Source organism: Lycium barbarum, chromosome 1 (genome assembly GCF_019175385.1).
Source record: "Lycium barbarum isolate Lr01 chromosome 1, ASM1917538v2, whole genome shotgun sequence".
NCBI classification, from domain to species: domain Eukaryota; kingdom Viridiplantae; phylum Streptophyta; class Magnoliopsida; order Solanales; family Solanaceae; genus Lycium; species Lycium barbarum.
Window position 1 is genome coordinate 80,696,569 of NC_083337.1, and position 21,961 is coordinate 80,718,529.

Sequence of the window (21,961 nt, forward strand, 5' to 3'; positions counted from 1 at the left end):
AATTACAGTGACTAGTGGGTTTTTTCTTTTGGTTAGGTTGGTGTGATACCCATGGATGAATCAAAGGTAACAATGAAAGGACGTTTAGGTCCTGGTATGATGATAAGCGTTGATCTTTCAAGTGGTCAGGTTTGTTAGAGATTTAAAATTTTAATTGCATGGCATTTTAATGCACTTCAGTAGTTCAATTATGTATGGATAATCATGAAATTGCGTAAAACATATTATTGCTGCTACTACGACTACTACTACTACCAGTACTAGCTTTATTATTAATAATGTTTGTTCATATCCTTCATCAGCCTATCATTCCCTTCCAGGTCCAAAGGCTCTTATGTCCATATCTTGTTTCTTTTAATTTGGTTGTTGATTAACGTAGGTATTCGAGAATACAGAAGTCAAAAAGAGAGTTGCATTGTCCAATCCGTATGGAGAGTGGGTCAAAGAAAATTTACGATCTTTGAAGCCTGTGAACTTTCTTTCGACAACAGTAATGGATGGTGAAACAATACTAAGACGCCAGCAGTAAGACTTTGGAACTTCACTTTGCATATAAGGTTTTTTACTTTTGTAGTTCAGGTACTTCAGATGGAATCCTATTCTCTGCAGCAGATGATATCTGAGTTGTGATTGTGTCCTCTGCCCCTACTGCTAGCATCACATTTTTCCTTCCTATTATAATGTCAAGACTTAGGAAGATGTTAATGGTGATTATATTTATCATGGTTAATTTATTTGTTCTATTGCGTGTCTGGTGGAGTTTCTATCCGCTCGTTTGTAGTTACGCTCTCTTTAATTAGTAAGATCTCTTTTAGGTTTTGCTTCAATAACAATCAGTCATGTGAAAAGGACAACTATAATGCCAATGTTCTGACCATTAGCATATGCTTCTAAGGAGGTTTGGACTACATCACATGCATTTCAATTAAGCAGTGATTTTGCTGTGTGAACTGGCAATGATACAGCTTGAACTTGGTACTTTCGGCACGATGAAGATTATGGTCCTATTACCGCAAGGCTTTTTTCATGAAAAATATCATCAAATATTGATGCCATATTGTCCTGAAAGTTTTAAAAGATAAAGTCGTATTTCTACATAATAGGCATCAATTGACTTAACTAAGCTGCATTTTGTTCTTTCAGATTTCTTTTCTAATTCATTTAGTGTCTTCATGAAGAGCACTCCGTGCAAAAATTTGTTCTTTTGACCCATCTGACTTAAAACATGCTGCTCAAGGTCACGTGAGTTGTCATAAAAAGATTGTACCTCTTTTGAACAACCCACGTACCCTAGCCAGTTCAAATCTCCTCGGGCCCCTCTCCCTGTACTACGAGTGAATTCTCTTATCCCATGGACCAAAGGTTCATCTTCTGCTCCAGCTCCGATGGAGGTTCTGATCCGAGCTTCACACCAGATCTGGAATTCGTAGATGAAACTTCTTGAGATTTCGTATGATTTGAGTCCCACCGCGGAATAGGTTGTGTTGTTCTCCATTGCTGCTGTGTTGGTTGAGTAATTTTCCCTGAAAGCTGAGAAGGTCCGACCAAGGCTGCCGGAAAAGTAGTGACCAACAGACTAGGAAGGGATCTTAATGTGCCTGGGAGCATTTTCTCGCTCCTGTAAAAGTAATCTTCTAAGTAATAAAAAGCTTAGGAAGGAATACTTCCCTAGCCTATTATTTCTTTGGTCACCCCTTCCCATGTTTTTGGTTACAGTTATGCTATGAGAATAATAACTTCTCATTGCACATGTGAGATTTGATCCTATGTTTAGCACAAATTAATATTACTATGAATTGCTAATTGCGCCTGAATTATATGTAAGGTAATGAAGCTTGAGAAGACGATTCTCATTGCTAATTGCGCCTGAATTTGTCTGCTTAATTTTTTGATGCGTCTGGTGAAATAAAAAACTTGTTGTGGGTAGCATCCATCTCTTCCCTATGCTTGTTCTAAGTGCCAGTTCTCTTGACGAGTTAGTTATATCAATCATTATTAATTTTATGTTACCATTTCCTTTCTATAAAACAGGGCGTATGGCTATTCTAGTGAGGATGTTCAAATGGTTATTGAAAGTATGGCTGCACAAGGGAAGGAGCCTACATTTTGCATGGGAGACGATATTCCCTTGGCTGTATTATCTCAAAAGCCACATATGCTATATGATTATTTCAAGCAACGGTTTGCTCAGGTGGGAGTTGTTATCTGTAGTCCTGGATATTTCCATCAGGTGTCTTCAATGTCTTTAGACATGTCATAGTTTTGCTTCCGACATTTATTGCGTAGCTTCGTAGGATGTCAAACTTGTGTCTCTCGATTTCTGAATGAGTCTTTTTCTATTGCTTGTCTTTTTGAACTAGTCTTGTGATATGGAATTGGCTGAAAGATGTTTTCTGCTTACTTGATATTTGCTGAAAGGTAATTTATGGAGTCACCGATCTGATATGGTTTATGTGCATCTATGTCAGGTTACAAATCCAGCTATTGATCCTCTTAGAGAAGGATTAGTCATGTCCCTTGAAGTCAATCTTGGCAAGCGTAGAAATATACTAGAGGTTGGACCTGAAAATGCTTCTCAGGTTGGTCGTCTCTTCTACTTCCTTTCAACTTTTGATAGTCTGTAGTTTTAAAGATTTTTCTGATCTTTGTTTTGTAGATATATTGTGTATAATTTGTGGATTCTATTGCTATACTGGGCTTGTTGTTGTTGTTGTTGTTGTTGTTGTGGTTTTCTATTGTTTACAACTTTTGTTTTTGTCAGGTTATTTTGCCCAGTCCTGTACTTAATGAAGGAGAGCTCGAATCTCTGTTGAAAGATTCACACTTGAAACCTCATGTTTTGCCAACATTTTTTGATGTTGGGAAAGGAGTTGATGGGTCCTTGAAAAGGTCACTGTATAAACTATGTGAAGCAGCTGATGAAGCTGTCAGAAATGGTTCTCAATTGCTTGTTCTCTCCGATAGGTCTGATGAACTGGTAAGCTCTCATGACTATCTGTCTCTTAGTTTCATTGTTGGTGGCATTGCGTGCATAGATTATTGACAATTTGGCCAGGTGCTGTTTTCTCCAATTATATGCAAGTCTCAGTTTTTCAATTTTAAACTATTTTTCGTTTACCCCTGACTAACTATTTCAAGGTATATGCAAACTGTTTAGGTCATCATCTTTTTCTTTGATTCTTTTCTGTTTCTTTATATCTTTGAAGTCTGGTTCTTTTTGAATTTCCTCTCTGATGTGGTTCTTTCAAAAGTTCAACTTTCGTGCTATAGCAATCTGTCTTTCGGATCTGTTAATCTATTTTTCCCTCTTAATTCTTCCTTGACAGGAACTTTAATTCTCTAGTTGTAGTTAACAAGTATAATAAACTTAATTCCTTGCTACCTCCAGGAAGCTACTCGGCCTGCGATTCCGATACTTCTTGCTGTAGGTGCCGTTCACCAGCATCTAATTCAAAATGGCCTTAGAATGTCAGCTTCAATTGTTGCAGATACTGCCCAGTGCTTCAGTACTCATCAGTTTGCTTGCTTGATCGGATATGGTGCAAGGTTATTTCCAGGACATAGAACTCCTTTCTGCTTTTATTTACCCTCCTCTTTACAAGATCTCTATGTGATTTCAAGTGCATCAATCTGTATTCTTATGTCAGTTTGTGTAACATACTGATCAGAACAGATACTGACTTAACCTTATCCAAAAAGCGGAGAAACGTATCATTCAGTCTGTATGACATACCACTCTCTTTATCTGTGATCTGTCTCTTAACCTATTAGATAAGTTCAATTTAATTTACCACTGGTAAAGTTTTCCTTTGCCCTTAACGTATGTCATCTGGGGTCAGTTATGCTGTTGTTTAAACATTCAGGCAAAGACATACTTATGTTTTCTTTTTTCCATTCAGTGCTGTATGTCCGTACTTGGCATTTGAGACATGTCGACAATGGCGCTTGAGCACTAAAACTGTGAACTTGATGAGAAATGGGAAAATGCCTAGTGTTACCATTGAACAAGCTCAAAAGAACTTTTGCAAGGTATTCATTTTTTGGTGGAAGTACGCTTACTAAAATTCTGTTTCCTGGTTGGCATTTTTTAAAAAATGCACATCGGAGCTATATTTTTCTAAAGGAATTTAAGGGTTCAGAAGTGCCTTTTGTTTTTATCTACATAACCTTTGAAGATGCAACTGGCAGACGCTTGCAGTTCTAAAAAACAGATGTTAACTTGATCTTTTTCCCATCAATTGCAGGCAGTTAAATCTGGCCTTCTCAAAATTCTTTCAAAAATGGGGATATCCTTGCTCTCGAGGTATCTGCCAATATAGTTTGGGCCAGCAATTTTCCTATTGTAGCCTTTCTTTCTTTTCTTGGTTTTCTGTCTTCTTTATGGCAGTTTACTTTTCTACGTTTCCTCATATGCTTCTCTCACCAAAAATTATTTGGTTCAGTTATTGTGGTGCACAGATATTTGAAATCTATGGATTGGGAAAGGAGGTTGTAAATGTTGCATTTTGTGGAAGTAGATCGAGCATTGGTGGATTAACCCTTGATGAGGTAATAAAGAGATGAAGCATCTGATCTGTGGATGGTTTATTATCTTGCATCAGTTTTGGTTTATAGTGTCACAAGTCTTAACCTATGTTGGCAATTAGGTAAAGGGAAGAGAGCAGAGGGTGGGAATTTTTTCTCTTCCCTGGCTTGGTAATACTCTTCTTCAAATTCTACATTACATACTCTTTTTCTACGAGATTCTGGGCATCCCGACAATAAAAAAGAGGGGAAGTGAAGGGAAAAATAAAGTTTTTTCTTCTGGGACCGACTTATTTCCTTATCGTTTTCGTTCCTTTTCTCCCTCGTACTTTCCCCTTCCTTCCCCAGTTGCTGCATTAGCACACCTCACATCCTATTGTAGTAACCATCAAACCCAAATAGTAGCATGGAAACCACATTGATTGCATTGCTTCTATCAGAACATACTAAGACTATTAAAAGAAGTTTTGCATTTATACTCTTCACTCTAAAGTGTGGAGCTTTCCATTCACACAGTCTTTGTAGTACACGTTAATTCTTCTTTAAGGGTCTCTTTTTAATGATTGGAACACTATGAGTAAACTGTTAGATGAACGGTGAGATTCCTCGATTTCAAAGTGATATGTTCCACTAGCAAGCTGATCAATTAATCTTATTACAGTGCTAATGGAGTTGAATAGAATGTATTATACATACTATACATCATCTATCTCTGACCTTGAATCGCTTTTGGATGTACTGTTAGATAAATTTATCACCAGGTTTTCCCCTAGTAATGTTTTTTATTGATAATCAAATGAAAAGCAAACTTGTATCTGGTCTATAATATATTTGGTCGCGTCATTAATTGCTTTCTTGATTACATAGCATAAGATGTTGATCGCATTCATTGTGGGAAATCTGGCTACTTCAAGATAATAAAGGAATTGAAAGTATTGGAATTCAGAAGTATATTTAAAGTGTGTAACTTGTTAGCTCCAATTTCAGCGGGATATCTGTTTTGTGAGCTTATTGATATGTAAAATAGTTGGTTGGTTTCTGCAGTGGTCCAATCAGACTGCTGGAAAAACCTTTGATTTGATTTGGCAGAAATATCTAGGCTAGAATTAACATGGATGATTGTTTCACTTTTGTGCATAATTAATGACAACTTGACATGAACTTTTGGTTAAAAGTTTACCTTGATCTCTGAAGTTCTGCAACATGTTGGCTCTGATGACATGGCGGTATACTAACAATCTGTGCTTTTTGCAGCTAGCAAGAGAGACTTTATCATTCTGGGTGAAGGCTTTCTCTGAAGACACAGCAAAACGACTAGAGAATTATGGGTTCATACAATTCAGACAAGGAGGTATATTATTCTAGAGTCTGAAAACTAAAGGTTTTGGAAGTATATCTTTAATTATACAGTATCCAGATCTATGGAACCTAAGCAAATGTTGTAGAATTGTATTGACCTTTAATGGTGTTTAAAGTCTGCATACACTCTGCCTGTTTCTGGTGTCTTCAGAGAAAGCTTGTTCAAGACAAAAACATTGCATGTGTGCGCTGTGGTATATTTTCTTAACATGCTAGACCCCAAGCTTGTAGTAGAGATGTAGGTCATTAGGAAGCAATACCAAGCTTTACCAAATTGAGATACTCATGTCAACTCATAATTGTGGTCTGCTGAGTGAAACAAAGTTAAACATCCTTTGGGCATTCCATCTTTTGGGCATTCCATCTTTTGGGCAATCTATTATTTCTTTATCTGTCTGTTGTTTTTTTAACGTTCTAGACTCCAAAAGTTTGTATAGAGGGTAGCTGACCCAGACACCACCGCTATCCAAAAAAGAAAAAAAAAAGAAAAAAAGAGATTGTATAGAGGTAGATCAGAGTTAGCTCTTTACCTTGAGGAAGCTATACCAGGCTAATAAACAGCCTCGGCATTCTATTTCCTTATCTCTTTGTGTGCGAGGGAGGCGGAGGGATAAATGAGGACAGAGAGAGTGGGAGGGAAGAAGAGGAATTCTCATGAAAAAACTGATATTTTCATACTTGGATCATTATGAAGGGCTCTCAATTAAGACGCATTAGATAGAAACTGCTTGACTAGGAAATTCAGATAAGATACCTGACCGTATTCATTTAAGGGAAGAAATGATGCTGCCATTTCATTCCCCAATTGTTGAGTCTCCACCCCCACCCCACATTAAGTGTTTGTCTAATTAGGATATTTATGAAATTAGGGAGTGAACCATGCTCTCCATACTTAAATTTGTACTGCGCGTACAAAGAGATGTAGTTGGGTGCCAAGACAGCTTCCAAGTCGACTAGCCAAATTTAAGATTGTGAAGAATAAGAACTTGACCAAATTTTGAAGTGGGTCACATGTCCATTTCATGCTGGATTGCAATATTTGAGTAATTTTTATCCGATGTATAATTTATTAAATGTGTCTTATTTTTATTGCTATTAAGACTAAGTTACTCTTAAACAAACATTTGAAGGGATAAGAGAAGTAACCTAGATAGTGGTGATTAGCTTCTGTCACCTTCCCTTTTTGATGCAGAAGATGAAAGTCGCGGAAATGAAAATGCTGCGGTGGATGTGTGGGCACACTAGGAGAGATAGGATCAGGAATGAGGACATCAGGGACAAGGTGGGAGTGGCATCGGTGGAGGACAAGATGTGGGAAGCGAGGTTGAGATGGTTTGGGCATGTGAAAAGGAGAGGCATAGATGCCCCAGTGCGGAGGTGTGAGAGGTTGGCTTTGGACGGTTTTAGGAGAGGTAGAGGAAGGCCAAAGAAATATTGGGGAGAGGTGATTAGGCAGGACTTGGCGTTGTTTCAGATTACCGAGGACATGACCTTAGATAGGAGGTTGTGGAGGGCTCAGATTAGGGTAGAAGACTAGTAGGTAGTCTCGCTTTTCTGTCGCACTAGTAGGCGTAGCTTTGCTCTACTTTTTATTGCCCTATGTTTCCTGCTTTTATGTGTTGGGTCTTGTATCTCCATGCTGTTTTATCATGACTTCTTTGCCCTTGTTTTTTTTCATTTTCGCATAGCTTTGATTTGCCTGTCGGTATCTGACTTTTCTCCCCTTGTTTTCTTGTTTTCTTTTGAGCCGAGGGTCTTTCGGAAACAGCCTCCCTACTAAGGTGGGGGTAAGGTCAGCGTACATTTAACCCTCCCTAGACCCCACACTGTGGGATTCAACTGGGTATGTTGTTGTTGTTGTTACCTTCCCTTTTTGATGCCCTGACCAGAGAATAACTGGTGAATTGCCAGACTTCAGTGAGGACAGTTGTGATTCTGTTTCCTATGTGCATTTTATGGAGTCTATTTTGAGAGAAGGATCCCAGAAATAACAAGGTCGTGTCTACCTGCTGGCTAGTCCTATAGTTCCAAGTTCCTCCAAGAAACCAGCTTTCTAGAATCATATATCTTGTTAAACTTTTGTGTCTCCTTCATACTCCTCTTGAGCAAAAGCTCAACGATGGAGCAAAAATAAACTTGGTGTAATTACCTTAAATTGTTACAAGTGCCGCAGTCCCGTGCTTTCTTCGTGAAATGTGGATGTCATTCCTAGCTCTATTTTGTGAACCGAAAGATACTCTTTTAATCATCTTTTTTTGGGAAATGAAAAATAGTGGTATCTTTGTTTCAAGATGAAGTCTTGATGGCTATTAGCTTGTGTTTCTTTTGGTTTTCATTTCCTTGACTCTCTCTTCCCTTTAATTAAAAGGTGAATACCATGGAAACAACCCAGAGATGTCAAAACTGCTCCATAAAGCTGTCCGCCAAAAGAGTGAAAGTGCATATTCAGTTTATCAGCAGCATTTGGCTAATCGACCTGTAAACGTGAGTTGTTTTACTAGTTTCTGTTTCTTGTAATTGGATATCTTTGCAATTTCTTATCATCTGGAGATCTAATTTGGTCCTGTAGTTTACTACCGCTACTACTGAATTTATGTGTCTCCTGATGCTTATGCACAGCCAAATATCACTCCTGAAAAAGCAGATGCATAAGATGCATTAATAGTAATTGCTGACATAAACCTTCTAGTAATATCCTCTCTATTGTTCTATCTGTAAAGATGAAAGAAGGGTGAAATACACCAAAACAAATCATTGTTTTTTAAGATATCTATTTATTGCAGGTTCTCAGAGATCTTCTTGAATTCAAAAGTGATGGTTCACCTATACCAGTTGGAAGGGTTGAACCTGCTTCAGCAATTGTGCAGCGGTTTTGCACTGGAGGCATGTCACTTGGAGCTATTTCAAGGGAAACTCATGAAGCTATTGCAATTGCAATGAATAGATTGGGTGGAAAATCAAACTCAGGAGAAGGTGGTGAGGTAAGTTATACCAGTGTTGTGTTGAGCACTATCTAGATTTCTCTTACTTTGCCACTGGAATTATTTTCTTTATCACTTACTATTCTACACAAATGATGATATCAGTTTGAATTGTTAACTTCAAACAGGATCCAATTCGCTGGAAACCACTTACTGATGTCGTTGATGGATATTCTCCAACACTTCCACATCTTAAAGGTCTTCAAAATGGAGATACTGCCACAAGTGCAATTAAGCAGGTATGTGCACTATGAGTTTTGTCTGCATATCTTGTGATGTGATTGTTAGTTCTTTTTATGGGTAGGTTGTTTTCGTGTTGATTTGTGGAGAAGTCACTTGACTTCCTTACCACCTTTTCAGGTTGCTTCCGGACGCTTTGGTGTCACTCCTACATTTCTAGCTAATGCCGGCCAGTTGGAAATTAAAGTTGCTCAAGGTGCAAAACCAGGTGAAGGTGGCCAATTGCCTGGTAAAAAAGTTAGCGCTTACATTGCAAGGCTAAGGAATTCAAAACCGGGAGTTCCTCTTATATCTCCACCACCACACCATGATATTTATTCTATCGAGGATCTTGCTCAGTTGATTTATGACCTTCATCAGGTGAAAGACGTGCTTAAATGTTGTTCCTTTCAATTGTGATTTTCATTCGTGAGCAGTATCAACCCAGAAGCTACGTTATCTGAAAAGCTTAATATTCTGATTTTTCATTCATGAGCAGGTCAACCCAAAAGCTAAGGTATCTGTAAAGCTTGTGGCTGAAGCAGGTATTGGTACTGTGGCTTCTGGGGTAGCAAAGGGAAATGCTGATATCATACAGGTAACCTTTAATATTTGTGCCTTTTATATGCGTCCTTTGTGCTTTGACCTGATTGAAGCTGAAACCTAGAGAAAGAAGAGAAATTGGCCATGTTTCCTGAGAGAGAGAGAGACTGCGAGCTAGCTTAGCTATCTAACATTTTTCAGCTGGCTGTTATGGTGGGCCACTTGCAATTTCTTTTTCTTTTTTTTGTGAAGTAATAGCTTATTAATGTGGTGGAAGAATTCTCGGGATATAAGTAGCAAAACTAGAGAGTAGAGACCTATACAAAGATGTGTTTTTCTCAATAACTGCTGGTCATCTATACTAAGTGGGACCTCATGTTTGCACCATAAATTAACTAGAAATAAATGGCAGACCTTCATCTGCTAATAATCATTTTACACACCTTCAGAGGCTCTCCTGTTCCTTTCCCTCCAAAGTTAAATGACTTGAAACTTTGTAGGAGTTGAAATTTTAAAAGACCATTATTTTTTTAATTTTTTCCTGTGGGTAAATGCTTTTGTGTAGTGGATTTTCCCAAGTGGGTATCCCCTTATCAAAATGATACATATTGGTTTTTGGGATGTGACAGTTGGTTGACTCACATCCTTTTTATATGTCAAATTGAATTAAGCTGTCTGGCTTGGCAGTTGTTACATAAGAATTATATTATTCATTTGTATAGATTGGAGAGAGAGGTGGGAGTCATCTTTTAAATTCTTACTGTTAAGAAATTGGAAATCCTAAAACTAATTAGCCTTCTATGTCATTAGGTATGAAATGGAAACAAAGAATGTTCCAATATTAGGTTCACAATATAATAGAATTGGTACATCTCATTGTCAATCGATTCTGCAATTTGACACATCATTTGGAGATACTAGATGAGATATCTTTGAAATAGGATACTAGATGAAATATGCCAGGACATTTCATATCCGTTTAATTTGTATTTAAGCAACATAACTGGATTAACGGTTTCTCCAATGACAGTGATTTTTAGGTCCGGATAATTGCTTACTACACCAAAGTACAATAATTTCTATGGTCTTGGCAGGTCATACCTCATGGGTTCATATTTGTTCTAGTGTTTAACAGTTGCCTGTCTTTTGTGATGTATCTGGTGTAGAGCCCCTCCTTGTTTTGGAGTGGGAGGGTGGGGGAGGAGAAGGTGATACCTTTGTGTAAGTTTTGGTACCACAATTACTCAATTGTTTTCATCTGTAGAGGTACAAATTTATAGTAAAGAGAAAGAGAAAAACTAGGAAACTTATCCCTAATTCTAGGAGATTTGAGAATCGAAGGATGATTTTAGCTGATCTAATGTCCTAAAATAACTAAATAAGTGATTGACATTCTCAGTCTTGACTCAAAAAATGTACACTTTGAGCACAAAATCCTCTTCTCGGTAGATTTTCATGTGTCAGGCAAGCCTTTCTAGCCACCAACCAAGTGAAGCATGCTATGGGGCATCTGTCTTCCAGATTTTCCCCCAAGGCCAGCAGCATCATTGCTGTCCAACAAAATTTGGCAGCCTACTAACAAGAGTGTAACTATGAAGATACCCTTGCTATTGATCTTTCAAAAGTAGTTTGTCTTATCCTTGGGTCAAACCTTTAGAAAGTTCAAGTACTTCCAAGAATTGCGAGAAAGAAATGACGGATGCTTCAGGGACAAAAGAAACTCCATTCAGAAGATAAAATGAATTGTTTACTTCTGTTTTACTTTTGGTGTAAACAAAATGCTGTAAATGAAGCTGAAGGAGTGTTAAGAACTCATAGGGTCCCATTAAGATTAAGAAAGGACACACCTTATGATGAAAGATGAAGAATATCAAGAAATTCAAGAAAATCAAGAAACACAAGACTGAAATTCAAGAAAAAGAAAAGTCCAAGAAGCTCAAGTTTGAAGATTATTTCCCATTCTTGTTTCTTGAATCCTTTTCTAAATAGGTTTCTTGTTTCTTGATTTATATCATAGTAGGATTTAATTTCCTATCATTAGTAGGATCTTTATCCTAGTTCTAGTAGGATTCTAGTTTTCTTTGTTCTTTTCCTTATAAAGTAGGGATTTTACTTTCCTTGTTTTTAGCTATTTCCTTTCTAGAGTAGAATAGGGATTTGTAGTCATAAAAGAAGAGACCCTAGGCCTATATAAAGGGTTCTCATGACTTGTAAAGATACTATTCACGTTTTTGAGCTTAAACCCTAGTTTGCAATAGAGTTATTTTCTCTATTTGGTGTTCTTTATCCTTGTTTTGGTTCCAAGCAAGGTGGTGATAGTCTTTACCTTGTTTTCAGTTGCGTGTGGTGTTTCTTTATCACGTTAATTGATTTCAAGTGGTGACTTAGGAATTTTATTTGTTCTTGATCATTCAAGAACGCGTTTCTTGATTAAAATTTCATTCTATTTCATACCCAGAATCCTAATATCCTTTCCATCGTTGTACCCTCAATATTTATTTGTTTTAATCGATTCAAGAGCCAATTTTATAGTTCAAATCGTCATCTTTCTCCTCGTCTTGAAATCACATAATTTCGAGAAGTAATCGCTTCAAGAACAAGATCCTGGTCGATTGGTTCTTTGTTAACTCGAAGAATCACATCAGCTTAGGAGTCTCTGTAAATACTTTTGAACAACACCTTATTGGTGCTTATTTTCTTTATAGTACACCTACCTTTCTGAAGAAAGAAAACTAGTCTGTATTAAAGCTTAATGTTATTTGTATACTTACATTGGGTCTGATTTTTGACAGAGTCCTTTTGGTTTTGTTAGAGATGAATGACAGTATAGGGATAAGTTGTGAGACTTTGCGAGTCCCTATTGTTAGAGAATCCTAATTTCTCTTAAAAGATAAATTCTTGAGTAGTGAAACAAAACAGCCTGAAGTGGAGAATATTGAATATAGTTTATATAGCCGATCCCAACTAGCTTGGAGTGACGTAGTAGTAGTTGTAATTATATTTAGTATCTACAATGAACGGTTAAAAAAATATTTAGTATTAGAGTTTGTTTTTTGGTCTTTCTTGTGTTTTCACCTTATCTGATATATCTTGCAATGTAGTAGATGATTATTAACTAACTCAGTTTAATGATGTGATTTTCCTTATGCGTGATCGACTTCCTACAAAGATGTCTTTTATAATGAATCTTGGACAATATTTATTCATGATATAATCTATCCAAACTGTATAAATCTTCTCGTGTCAATCTTTCTAGGTTTCATCATTTGGGTCTTTGTCCTCCTAAAATGAAGTTTTTTTTTTTTTTTTCAAATTTAAATTTAATTATAATTTTATTTGCTGCATGGGTGTTAAGAACATGGACCTTGAGCCTAACTCAACCTCCCAAAGCTAGCTCATTAGGTGAGGATCATCCAAAACCATAATAACAATCCATTCCCTCGACCAATATGGACCTAAATACCCCTCCTCCTCGATCTTCTAGACTGGATATCTGGAGCATGGACAAAATGACATGGAGACCCAACATAACCAAGAATTGGAATGAGTTTGGCTCTGCTACCAACAACATACCCAGACCCAGTGTACTCTCACAGTTGGCGGTCTTCTTTAAGAGAACTTCAATCTAATACTCCTTATGGATCAACTCATGTTTCCACTCTATTTTCATTACGAGGATGTATCACGTCAGGATCCGTTGCTCAAATCGAATCACGCCAACGTTATGGGGTCTGGGGGAGGGTAGAGTGTACGCAGACCTTACCCCTACCTTGGGAGGTAGGAAGGTTGTTTCTGATAGACCCCCGGCCAGTGTTATCAAAAGCGAAAAGCGCAAAAAAAGCTCTAAGGTCAGCTGGGGCTTTAAGCGCGAAGCGCATATAAAGCGTGGGCTTTAATGAAAAAAAGCGCAATGGTGCAAAAATACAAATATATATATGTTTAGTCCAAGATTAATAGTAATAAGCATGAATAACAAATATATGGACAAAGAAATTGTAAAAATATTAAGATAAACTGAAATATCAATCATCTAGTGTCACCTCCTCAAGAGAGGCTCATTGGCAAGGAAAAGTATGTCTTAGAGCCTTGATAACGACACTGAAGCGCACATAAAGCGAGGCGAAGCGCTCAACATGTTTTGAGCCTCGCTTCAGGGCTTAAGCGCGCTTAAAGCGCGCCTTTGATAACATTGCCCCCGGCTCAAGAAAAGGTGCCAAGACAACAATAATAATGGCAACATATAATAAGATAAATGACGTTAAAGAAAGAAAGAGATAAACAAGCAAGTTGTATGAGAGATATAAAAAATAAGCGAGTGAACAAAGATAATAAAACTCCTAATGCGGAAAAGAAATCCTCGCGGCCCCCTACTAGTCCTCTACCCTGATACTCGACCTCCACACCCTCCTATCATCGGTCATGTCCTCGGTAAGCTGAAGTAGCGCCATATCCTACCGAATCACCTCTCCCCAGGCCTTCCCTGGCCTACCCCTCTCTCTCTTCGGGCCCAGCATTGCCAGCCTCTCACAACTCCTCACTGGTGCATCAACGCATCAACGCTGCACATGGCCGAACCATCTCAACCTCCCTTCCCGCATCTTATCCACTATTGGGGCCACACCCACCTTGTCCCGAATCACTTTATTCCGAATCCTATCTCTCTTGGTATGACCGCACATCCATCTCAGCATCCGCATCTCTGCTACCTTCCTTTTCTAGACATGAGCTTTCTTCACTGGCCAGCATTCCGTCCCGTACAACATAGTCGGTCTAATCACCACTTTGTAGAACTTTCCCTTAAGCATAGACGGCACCTTCTTATCGCACAACACTCCCGATGCGAGCATCCATTTCATCCATCCCGCCCCAATACGATGTCTGGCATCGTCATCAATCTCACCATTTCCTTGGATGATCGATCCCATGTACTTGAAACTTTCTTTCTTCGGGATGACCTGAGTATCCAGCTGCACTTCCTCGTCCTCGTCCTCGTCCTCTATCACATCACTGAACTTGCACTCTAAGTACTCTGTCTTAGTCCTGCTCAACTTGAAACCTTTCGACTCCAGGGTCTATCTCCAAACCTTCAGTCTCGCGTTAACACTACTCCGCGACTCGTCAATAATTACAATATCATCTGCAAACAACATGCACCACGGCACCTCTCCTTGAATGTGGCGCGTCAGTGCGTCCATCGCCAAAGCAAACAAAAACGGGCTAAGAGCGGACCCCTGATACGGACCCATCGTGACTGGGAAGTGTTCTGAGTCCCCTCAAACCGTCCTCACCCGAGTCTTGGCTCCATCATACATGTCCTTAATCGCTCGAATGTAAGCTACAGGAACACTTCTAGCTTCCAGACATCTCCACAGCACCTCCCTTGGGACTTTGTCGTAAGCCTTTTCCAGGTCAACAAACACCATGTGCAAGTCTTTCTTCTTATCCCTATACCGCTCCACCAACCTCCTCACAAGGTGAATGGCTTATGTAGTCGAACGCCCCGGCATGAATCCGAACTGGTTCTCCGAAATAGACACTATCTTCCTCATCCTCGCTTCCACCACTCTCTCCCAAACTTTCATCGTGTGACTCAACAGCTTGATACCCCTATAGTTGTTGTAGTTTTGGATATCCCCCTTGTTCTTGTACAACGGGACCATGGTGCTCCATCTCCACTCTTCAGGCATCTTCGACGTCCTAAAAGTAACATTCAACAACCGCGTAAGCCACTCCAAGCCTCCCCTGCCCACATTCTTCCAAAATTTATCGGGATTTCATCTGACCCGGTCGCTCTCCCCCTGCTCATCTTACGCATAACCCCCTCGACCTCTTCAACCTTGACCCGCTTGCAGTACCCAAAGTCGCGGCGGCTCTCAGAGAGCTCCAATTCGCCTAATACGATGTTCCGGTCCCCCTCTTCATTCAAGAGTTTATGAAAGTAGGTCTGCCATCTACGTCTAATATGGCCATCCTCCACCAACACTTCGCCTCCCTCGTCTTTAATACACTTCACTTGATCCAGGTCCCGAGCCTTCCTCTCCCTTGCTTTGGCTAGCTTGTACAACTTCTTGTCCCCGCCTTTTTCCCCCAGTTCTCCATTCAAGCGTCCAAACACAGCAGTATTAGCCGTCGTAACCGCTAACTTCGCCTCCTTCCTCGCCTCCATCTAAATAAATTGACCTTGAGTCTATCTCAACCTCAAATGCTAGCTTATGAGGTGAGAATTGCCCAAGACTATTAAGGAGACAACAATCTATTCCTTAATTCATTTTTGACACTTTACATGGAAACCTTGAGGCTTGATGTTGTTTGGAAAATCAAACGTAGTAAAGCAAGTCTTTTCGGCGATTGTATCATTTACAGATATCAGGGCATGATGGGGGAACTGGAGCAAGTCCAGTAAGTTCAATTAAGCATGCTGGTGGTCCCTGGGAGCTTGGACTTACAGAGACACATCAGGTTATTTACTGTAGAAATGAACCTTTTTCAGTGTCTATCTAATAATTTTCTCATTACATGGAAGTAAGTTGCCATTAATACTTTGTTCGTTCTAATTCTTTTCTTTTCCTATTTTAATTCTTTGAATGGCCGTGTGCAGACACTAATTGAAAATGGGTTGAGAGAAAGGGTTGTTCTTAGAGTTGATGGTGGATTTAAAAGTGGATTTGATGTCATGATGGCTGCAGCAATGGGTGCAGACGAGTATGGATTTGGTTCGGTAGCAATGATAGCCACGGGTTGTGTAATGGCCCGCATATGCCATACAAATAATTGTCCAGTTGGTGTTGCCAGTCAGGTAGCTATGTCCCATTTTCAATCATCTTCATCATGTTTATTGATAATATTTGAATTTCTGAACATTTTTGTTCTCAAAACTGATAGAGAGAGGAGTTACGAGCTCGGTTCCCAGGTGTTCCAGGAGACCTTGTTAACTACTTTTTGTATGTTGCTGAAGAGGTAAGCTTATGCTCACATATATAATGTAATTGAAGAAATTCTGTTTTCCGTTTGGTCTTTTGTATTTCCTTAGAAAAGACATAGCTGTCATTTCCTTGTTTGTTTCCTGGCTAACTTATGCAGTATCCCATTATGTGTAAAAATGTTACGGTTACAAGGATCATTTTACTATAGGTCCTTTCGGTGTAAGGGTCTACTCAAGGGTGAGACATTGAATTTTGACGTAAGCATAGTGCAGAAGGGATTCTGATGTTGTCTCTTGTGGGAGATATCATGTCGTTACATAATTTGCAATAAGTATTTATTTTACGTTGGTGTATAGAATTTAGCTTTTGAATTGAAATTGCTTGAGATTCTGATCCTTCCATATCTGAAGTTACTTTGGTTCTAGATCGCTTGCAATTCAGAAAAGGTTTCTTATGCAATATTGAGTGCTACATTGGAACTTACAGAGGAACAATACGCCTCCTTTTTATCTGATGTAACTCTTCACGGGGTTGCAGAAGTTCTCCTATATGTGTGTTGCAGAAGAAACAACTGAATGGACAGTAAAAGGGTTCTTTTCTTCTAAGTAAATACATCATTCAACTGCACTCATATATCAAGTTACTCCAGCTATGTATACTTACGTGTGTTCTCTTTACACCAAAATATAAATGAAAAAAATGACTGTTTTCATACTACATTACTCTCGCTATTTTAGAATGCACTCTCATTCTCTCATTACAGATGAGCCAAAAAGGGCGCAGTGCCATTGTTCTGAAGCTGTTTTTCTTTTGGTGCCATCTTCTGTAATGTCTAACTTGTTACTGCTTCTCCGCTGTCCGTTATAAAACTTCTACATTGTTGAATATCAAGAATGCCTGCCCAAAGCTCTGAAGCAGACCTGAAAGCAACAGGATATGGTCCGTATTCTTTTTGCATTCCTCGACAAGGAAAACCAACTTATATCCACCTCCTTTCAAGTTATTTCCCTTTAGCATATCCACCTCCTTTTCCTTAAGTACTGTTAAGATTGTATCTCACAGTACAGACCAAGAATGTTGATTTCTCTGGTGCTTTGGTATGCCAAACTTTCTCCCTTTTTGCAGTCAATATACAAGCTACACCAACTTAACACATCCACCTCCTTCTCCGTAAGTTATTTGCCGATAAAATTGTATCTCGCACTACACCGAAGTAAGGAATGCTATTTCCTCTGTTGCCATTGTATGTCCAATTTTCTCCCATACTTCGCTCTTAACCCTGTAGTTATTACTTTAACATGGTCTCACTGTAGGAGATTTCTGTGAGGGAAAAAAATAAGGAATAAAGAAATGAGTGAAATCTCAGCTTGATTCCCTCAAGCTACTAGGTCTTAAATAGTGAATATACAAGTGCTAAGATAGGAAGGAAAATGTTTTACCTGACGACATCTTTTTCGGCAGGGCTGACTGGGCTTTGGTTGTCGGAAGATGCCTGACATAGTAGTGGTGTTGGTTTAGAAGGAAATTGAAATAACTTCGGAGTCGCCGGACAATTGCACTACGATGATCTTTCTTTCTTTCTTCCGGAAGTCGCAAGTTGTGCATCGATTATTCTCTAACCTCGCTCATTGTGAAAACTCAGCTTGATTATTCTGTCAAGCTGCTGGGTCTTAAATAGTGAATATACAAGTGCTAAGATAGGAAGGAAAATATTTTACCTAATTACATAATCAATCTTATTAAATCTGACTTTTCCTAATTGATAGACAGTATCATTTACAATATTCCTACAACATTTTAACATTTTCACTACTCCGTGCCATCCGGCCGACCCTCACCCCTTATGAAGCAATTGTATAGTTTCTGTAAGAACTCCTCAATCTCCCAATCTCAGTTATAAATGGCCCTTTTGAAATAATATCTTGAATAATATCCTGACTATCTATCTTACGGTAGTCAGCCATTGTAACCTCCATGTTAAACTAAACCTAAATATGTGGATGTGCCTCCTGCAAAGTTGTTTCTCCACTCCAAAATCCTTCCAGGATAATAGTTTCTTTTTATTGTAGTGCTAACAGCTATCCGATGTGCCCTGTGAACCTATATCTTCCCTTCATGATCCTCTTTGGCACACTTACCCCATAAGAGTCATCGTCTCACCCGGAAAGATCTAATGTTGTCTAATTTCATATTAGGCTATTAAGTGTTCTTACAACAAGTGAATCTCCACACCCACTACTCAGTATTTCTGCATTGGTCTTGGTCACTACCCAGTGTAATCCCACAATAGTGGGGTCTGGGGAGGGTAAACTTTCCCACAGTATTTCTGCATTGAAATTAGATAATTTCCGGATCTATAGTTCCCCTTCATCTGTGGGAAATTTTATCTTCTTGTCAACCACATTCTACCAAAAATTTCTCTGCACCCTCATTTCCTTCGTACAAGAAGTCTCTCATATTTTCTCCAAATTTCCTGCATTGCCAAAGAATACAAAATAAAGACATATATGTGGATATGTCGTACTTGTAGACTTCAACGACGTAATTTCCCGTCCTTAGACTAATATTGTCTCTTCCCACTTGCTCAACCTTTTCTTCAGTTTCTCTTACAAGAGATCCATATCTTTGATATTCCTCTCGAGAAGCAACCCCTGATATGCTGCTGATACTGTAACCAACCTTACTGGCAACATGGTTTTACAAGATACAGTTTCAGATAGGGGTTTGGTTCAGGGAACACCAATAATCTGTTCACTGAAGATTCAAGCGGCAGGCATAGAAATCACAAATTACGCCTACAATGGACATTAGCTGTGAAATTTCTGTCTGGCCCGGACACTCATAGATTTGTCCAGTGATATGAGGATGGTCAATTGTGTTTGGATTGCAATTCTCAGATTTCTTATGCGGAACTGGAAGAAGTAATCTGTATTCAAAAGTCCCTTCACTTGAGCAAAAAATGCAAGCAAGGATTTGGTGATCTAAAAACCAGCTAACTAATTGTCATGTGCAATTTCATTTTACTGCAATTTTTCAAATTGAACTCATCAGCATGCCCTTCTTTTTTTGTGTCTGCTAATTTCTTTTTCCACTATCTTTGGCCAGGTGAGAGGCATGCTGGCTCAACTAGGCTATGAGAAACTGGATGACATAATTGGACGCACAGATATACTTAGATCTAGAGATATATCATTAATGAAAACTCGGCATCTTGATCTTAGTTACATCCTCTCTGTAAGTATTTTTAAAGACATTTGATCTATCAATCAATTGATAAGTTACTTGAAGTTGTTTGTGTATTACTTTCTTCCTATTTTATTTGACAAAAAGAATCAAGGCATTTCATTATGTTTTTAGAATGTTGGGTTGCCTGAGTGGAGCAGCACTATGATAAGGAACCAGGAAGTTCATAGTAATGGTCCTGTTCTGGATGATGTTTTGCTGGCTGACCCTAAGGTAAGATCACTTGAGAATTTTCGTTGCATGAATCAAAATATCCAATTAATCATGTTAAGAAAACGAACCTTGACCCTAAATCCCAAGAGCTAGCTCATAGGTGAGGATTGTCCAAGGTCATATAAGGAGATGACAACCCATACCCTCAACCAATATGGGACTCTTAACGGCCCCGCACACAAAGGGCTGCATATTTGGAACTTGAACAACATAACATAAAGAAAGCAGGCCAGTCTTTGGCACAGAAAGAGCAGTGTCTTCCATTTCCTTATTTGATAGAATTTTTTGGCAGAGCAGTGTCTTTCAATACATCAACAAAAGAATGTAGTTACAAGATTTTGGACAACAAATATAATTCATAATATATTGTTTGGTGCCTTTTTGAATTCAAATGAAAAATCCATTAAATTTCCATATTCTAGAAGAAATTATTTCGGAAACAGCCTCCCTACCGCCCAAGGTGGGGGTAAGGTCTGCGTACATTTAACCCTCCCCAGACCCCACACTGTGGGATTCAACTGGGTATGTTGTTGTTGTTGTTGTTGATTCTAGGAGAAATTATAAGGAACCAATGGCCAAACTTTTAATATGCAGATATCTGATGCGATTGAGAATGAAAAGGTGGTCAACAAGACAGTTGAAATATACAATATTGACCGTGCTGTATGTGGTCGTATTGCGGGTGCCGTGGCTAAGAAATATGGTGATACTGGTTTTGCTGGGCAGCTGAACATAACGTAAGATTATCTTTTATGATTTGTCTTCTGTATTTGTGATTATAATAATTAGAGTCCTAGATCAGCATGAACAAATGTTGTTTTTCTCCACTATGCAGGTTTACTGGGAGTGCTGGCCAATCATTTGCTTGTTTTCTGACACCTGGAATGAACATCAGACTTATTGGAGAAGCTAATGACTATGTAGGAAAGGTTTGTTGAGCAACCTATATCTTATCAATATGATCCACGTGGATTTGAAACTGTCTGTTATGTTTTTCCTTTCTGGGCATTGGTAATTGGTGGAGTGTAATTCTGGTTTCACATGCCACATGTGGTATCTTTGATGTTTGAACTGCAAAGTTATATTGCCAAGCTGTGTAATAAGCTCACTATATGAATCTTAAGAATATAATAATCCATCCGTACTAAAAGAAGTTACTGATTCAAATTTCAAAAGGGCATGGCTGGAGGAGAATTGGTTGTAACTCCCGTCGAAAATACTGGATTCTGTCCGGAGGATGCTACCATAGTAGGGAACACCTGCTTATATGGAGCAACAGGTGGTCAAGTATTTGTCCGAGGTAAAGCAGGGGAGCGTTTTGCTGTGAGGAATTCTCTTGCTGAAGCTGTTGTGGAAGGCACTGGGGACCACTGTTGTGAGTACATGACAGGAGGATGTGTCGTTGTGCTTGGAAAGTAAGTATTGTTTGTTGTTCACACTCGACTCATTATCGTAAGAGATGTGAAGGTACAATTTGGACAGTGCAGAATTCCTGACATGGATTTGAGCTATGTTTTCTTTCTTAAAACAGGGTTGGTAGAAATGTAGCTGCTGGTATGACCGGAGGTTTGGCATACATTCTTGATGAGGATGAAACACTTGTACCTAAGGTGCGATTTGAATCACCTTTATGAATATTTGCTCCTCTGTTCACAATATTGATGTATTATTCAAGTGCCTTTAGATTTGCTTTTGTTACAAAAGTTGTGAAAATCTTGATCATACATAGGTCATTTTAGAGACTCAAAATAATCATATTTGTAACAGCCCAGCCCACTAGTGATATTGTCTGCTTTGGGCCCAGGCCCGCATGGCTTTAAAACGCGTCACTGGGGTGTAAAGCCTTTACACCTGCTTACTTATATATCCAACATCTCTCCTGTGTTTTGCCATTGTGGGACTTTCCTCCTAAGCTGGGCGTCACAATCTTAAATTGCAGAATTTCCTATAAATTTA

The 21,961-nt window shown here is 38.8% G+C and overlaps 1 protein-coding gene across 1 annotated transcript in view; it reads left to right on the plus strand.

Annotated features, from left to right (window-relative positions):
* The window catches only part of LOC132636141 (ferredoxin-dependent glutamate synthase, chloroplastic-like), a 68,715-nt gene that overhangs the window by 44,035 nt on the left and 2,719 nt on the right, over positions 1–21,961 (plus strand). Inside the window, exons 8-31 of the mRNA XM_060352850.1 lie at positions 37–129; positions 380–525; positions 2,032–2,191; positions 2,469–2,579; positions 2,762–2,977; positions 3,389–3,546; positions 3,900–4,029; positions 4,245–4,303; positions 4,443–4,548; positions 5,779–5,875; positions 8,252–8,367; positions 8,667–8,864; positions 8,993–9,103; positions 9,225–9,464; positions 9,583–9,681; positions 15,990–16,085; positions 16,225–16,422; positions 16,509–16,583; positions 19,655–19,783; positions 19,907–20,005; positions 20,600–20,742; positions 20,841–20,934; positions 21,182–21,420; positions 21,537–21,615. Of these exons, the coding sequence (XP_060208833.1) occupies positions 37–129; positions 380–525; positions 2,032–2,191; positions 2,469–2,579; positions 2,762–2,977; positions 3,389–3,546; positions 3,900–4,029; positions 4,245–4,303; positions 4,443–4,548; positions 5,779–5,875; positions 8,252–8,367; positions 8,667–8,864; positions 8,993–9,103; positions 9,225–9,464; positions 9,583–9,681; positions 15,990–16,085; positions 16,225–16,422; positions 16,509–16,583; positions 19,655–19,783; positions 19,907–20,005; positions 20,600–20,742; positions 20,841–20,934; positions 21,182–21,420; positions 21,537–21,615 (3,192 nt within the window). The remainder of the gene's footprint in view (positions 1–36; positions 130–379; positions 526–2,031; positions 2,192–2,468; positions 2,580–2,761; positions 2,978–3,388; positions 3,547–3,899; positions 4,030–4,244; positions 4,304–4,442; positions 4,549–5,778; positions 5,876–8,251; positions 8,368–8,666; positions 8,865–8,992; positions 9,104–9,224; positions 9,465–9,582; positions 9,682–15,989; positions 16,086–16,224; positions 16,423–16,508; positions 16,584–19,654; positions 19,784–19,906; positions 20,006–20,599; positions 20,743–20,840; positions 20,935–21,181; positions 21,421–21,536; positions 21,616–21,961) is intronic.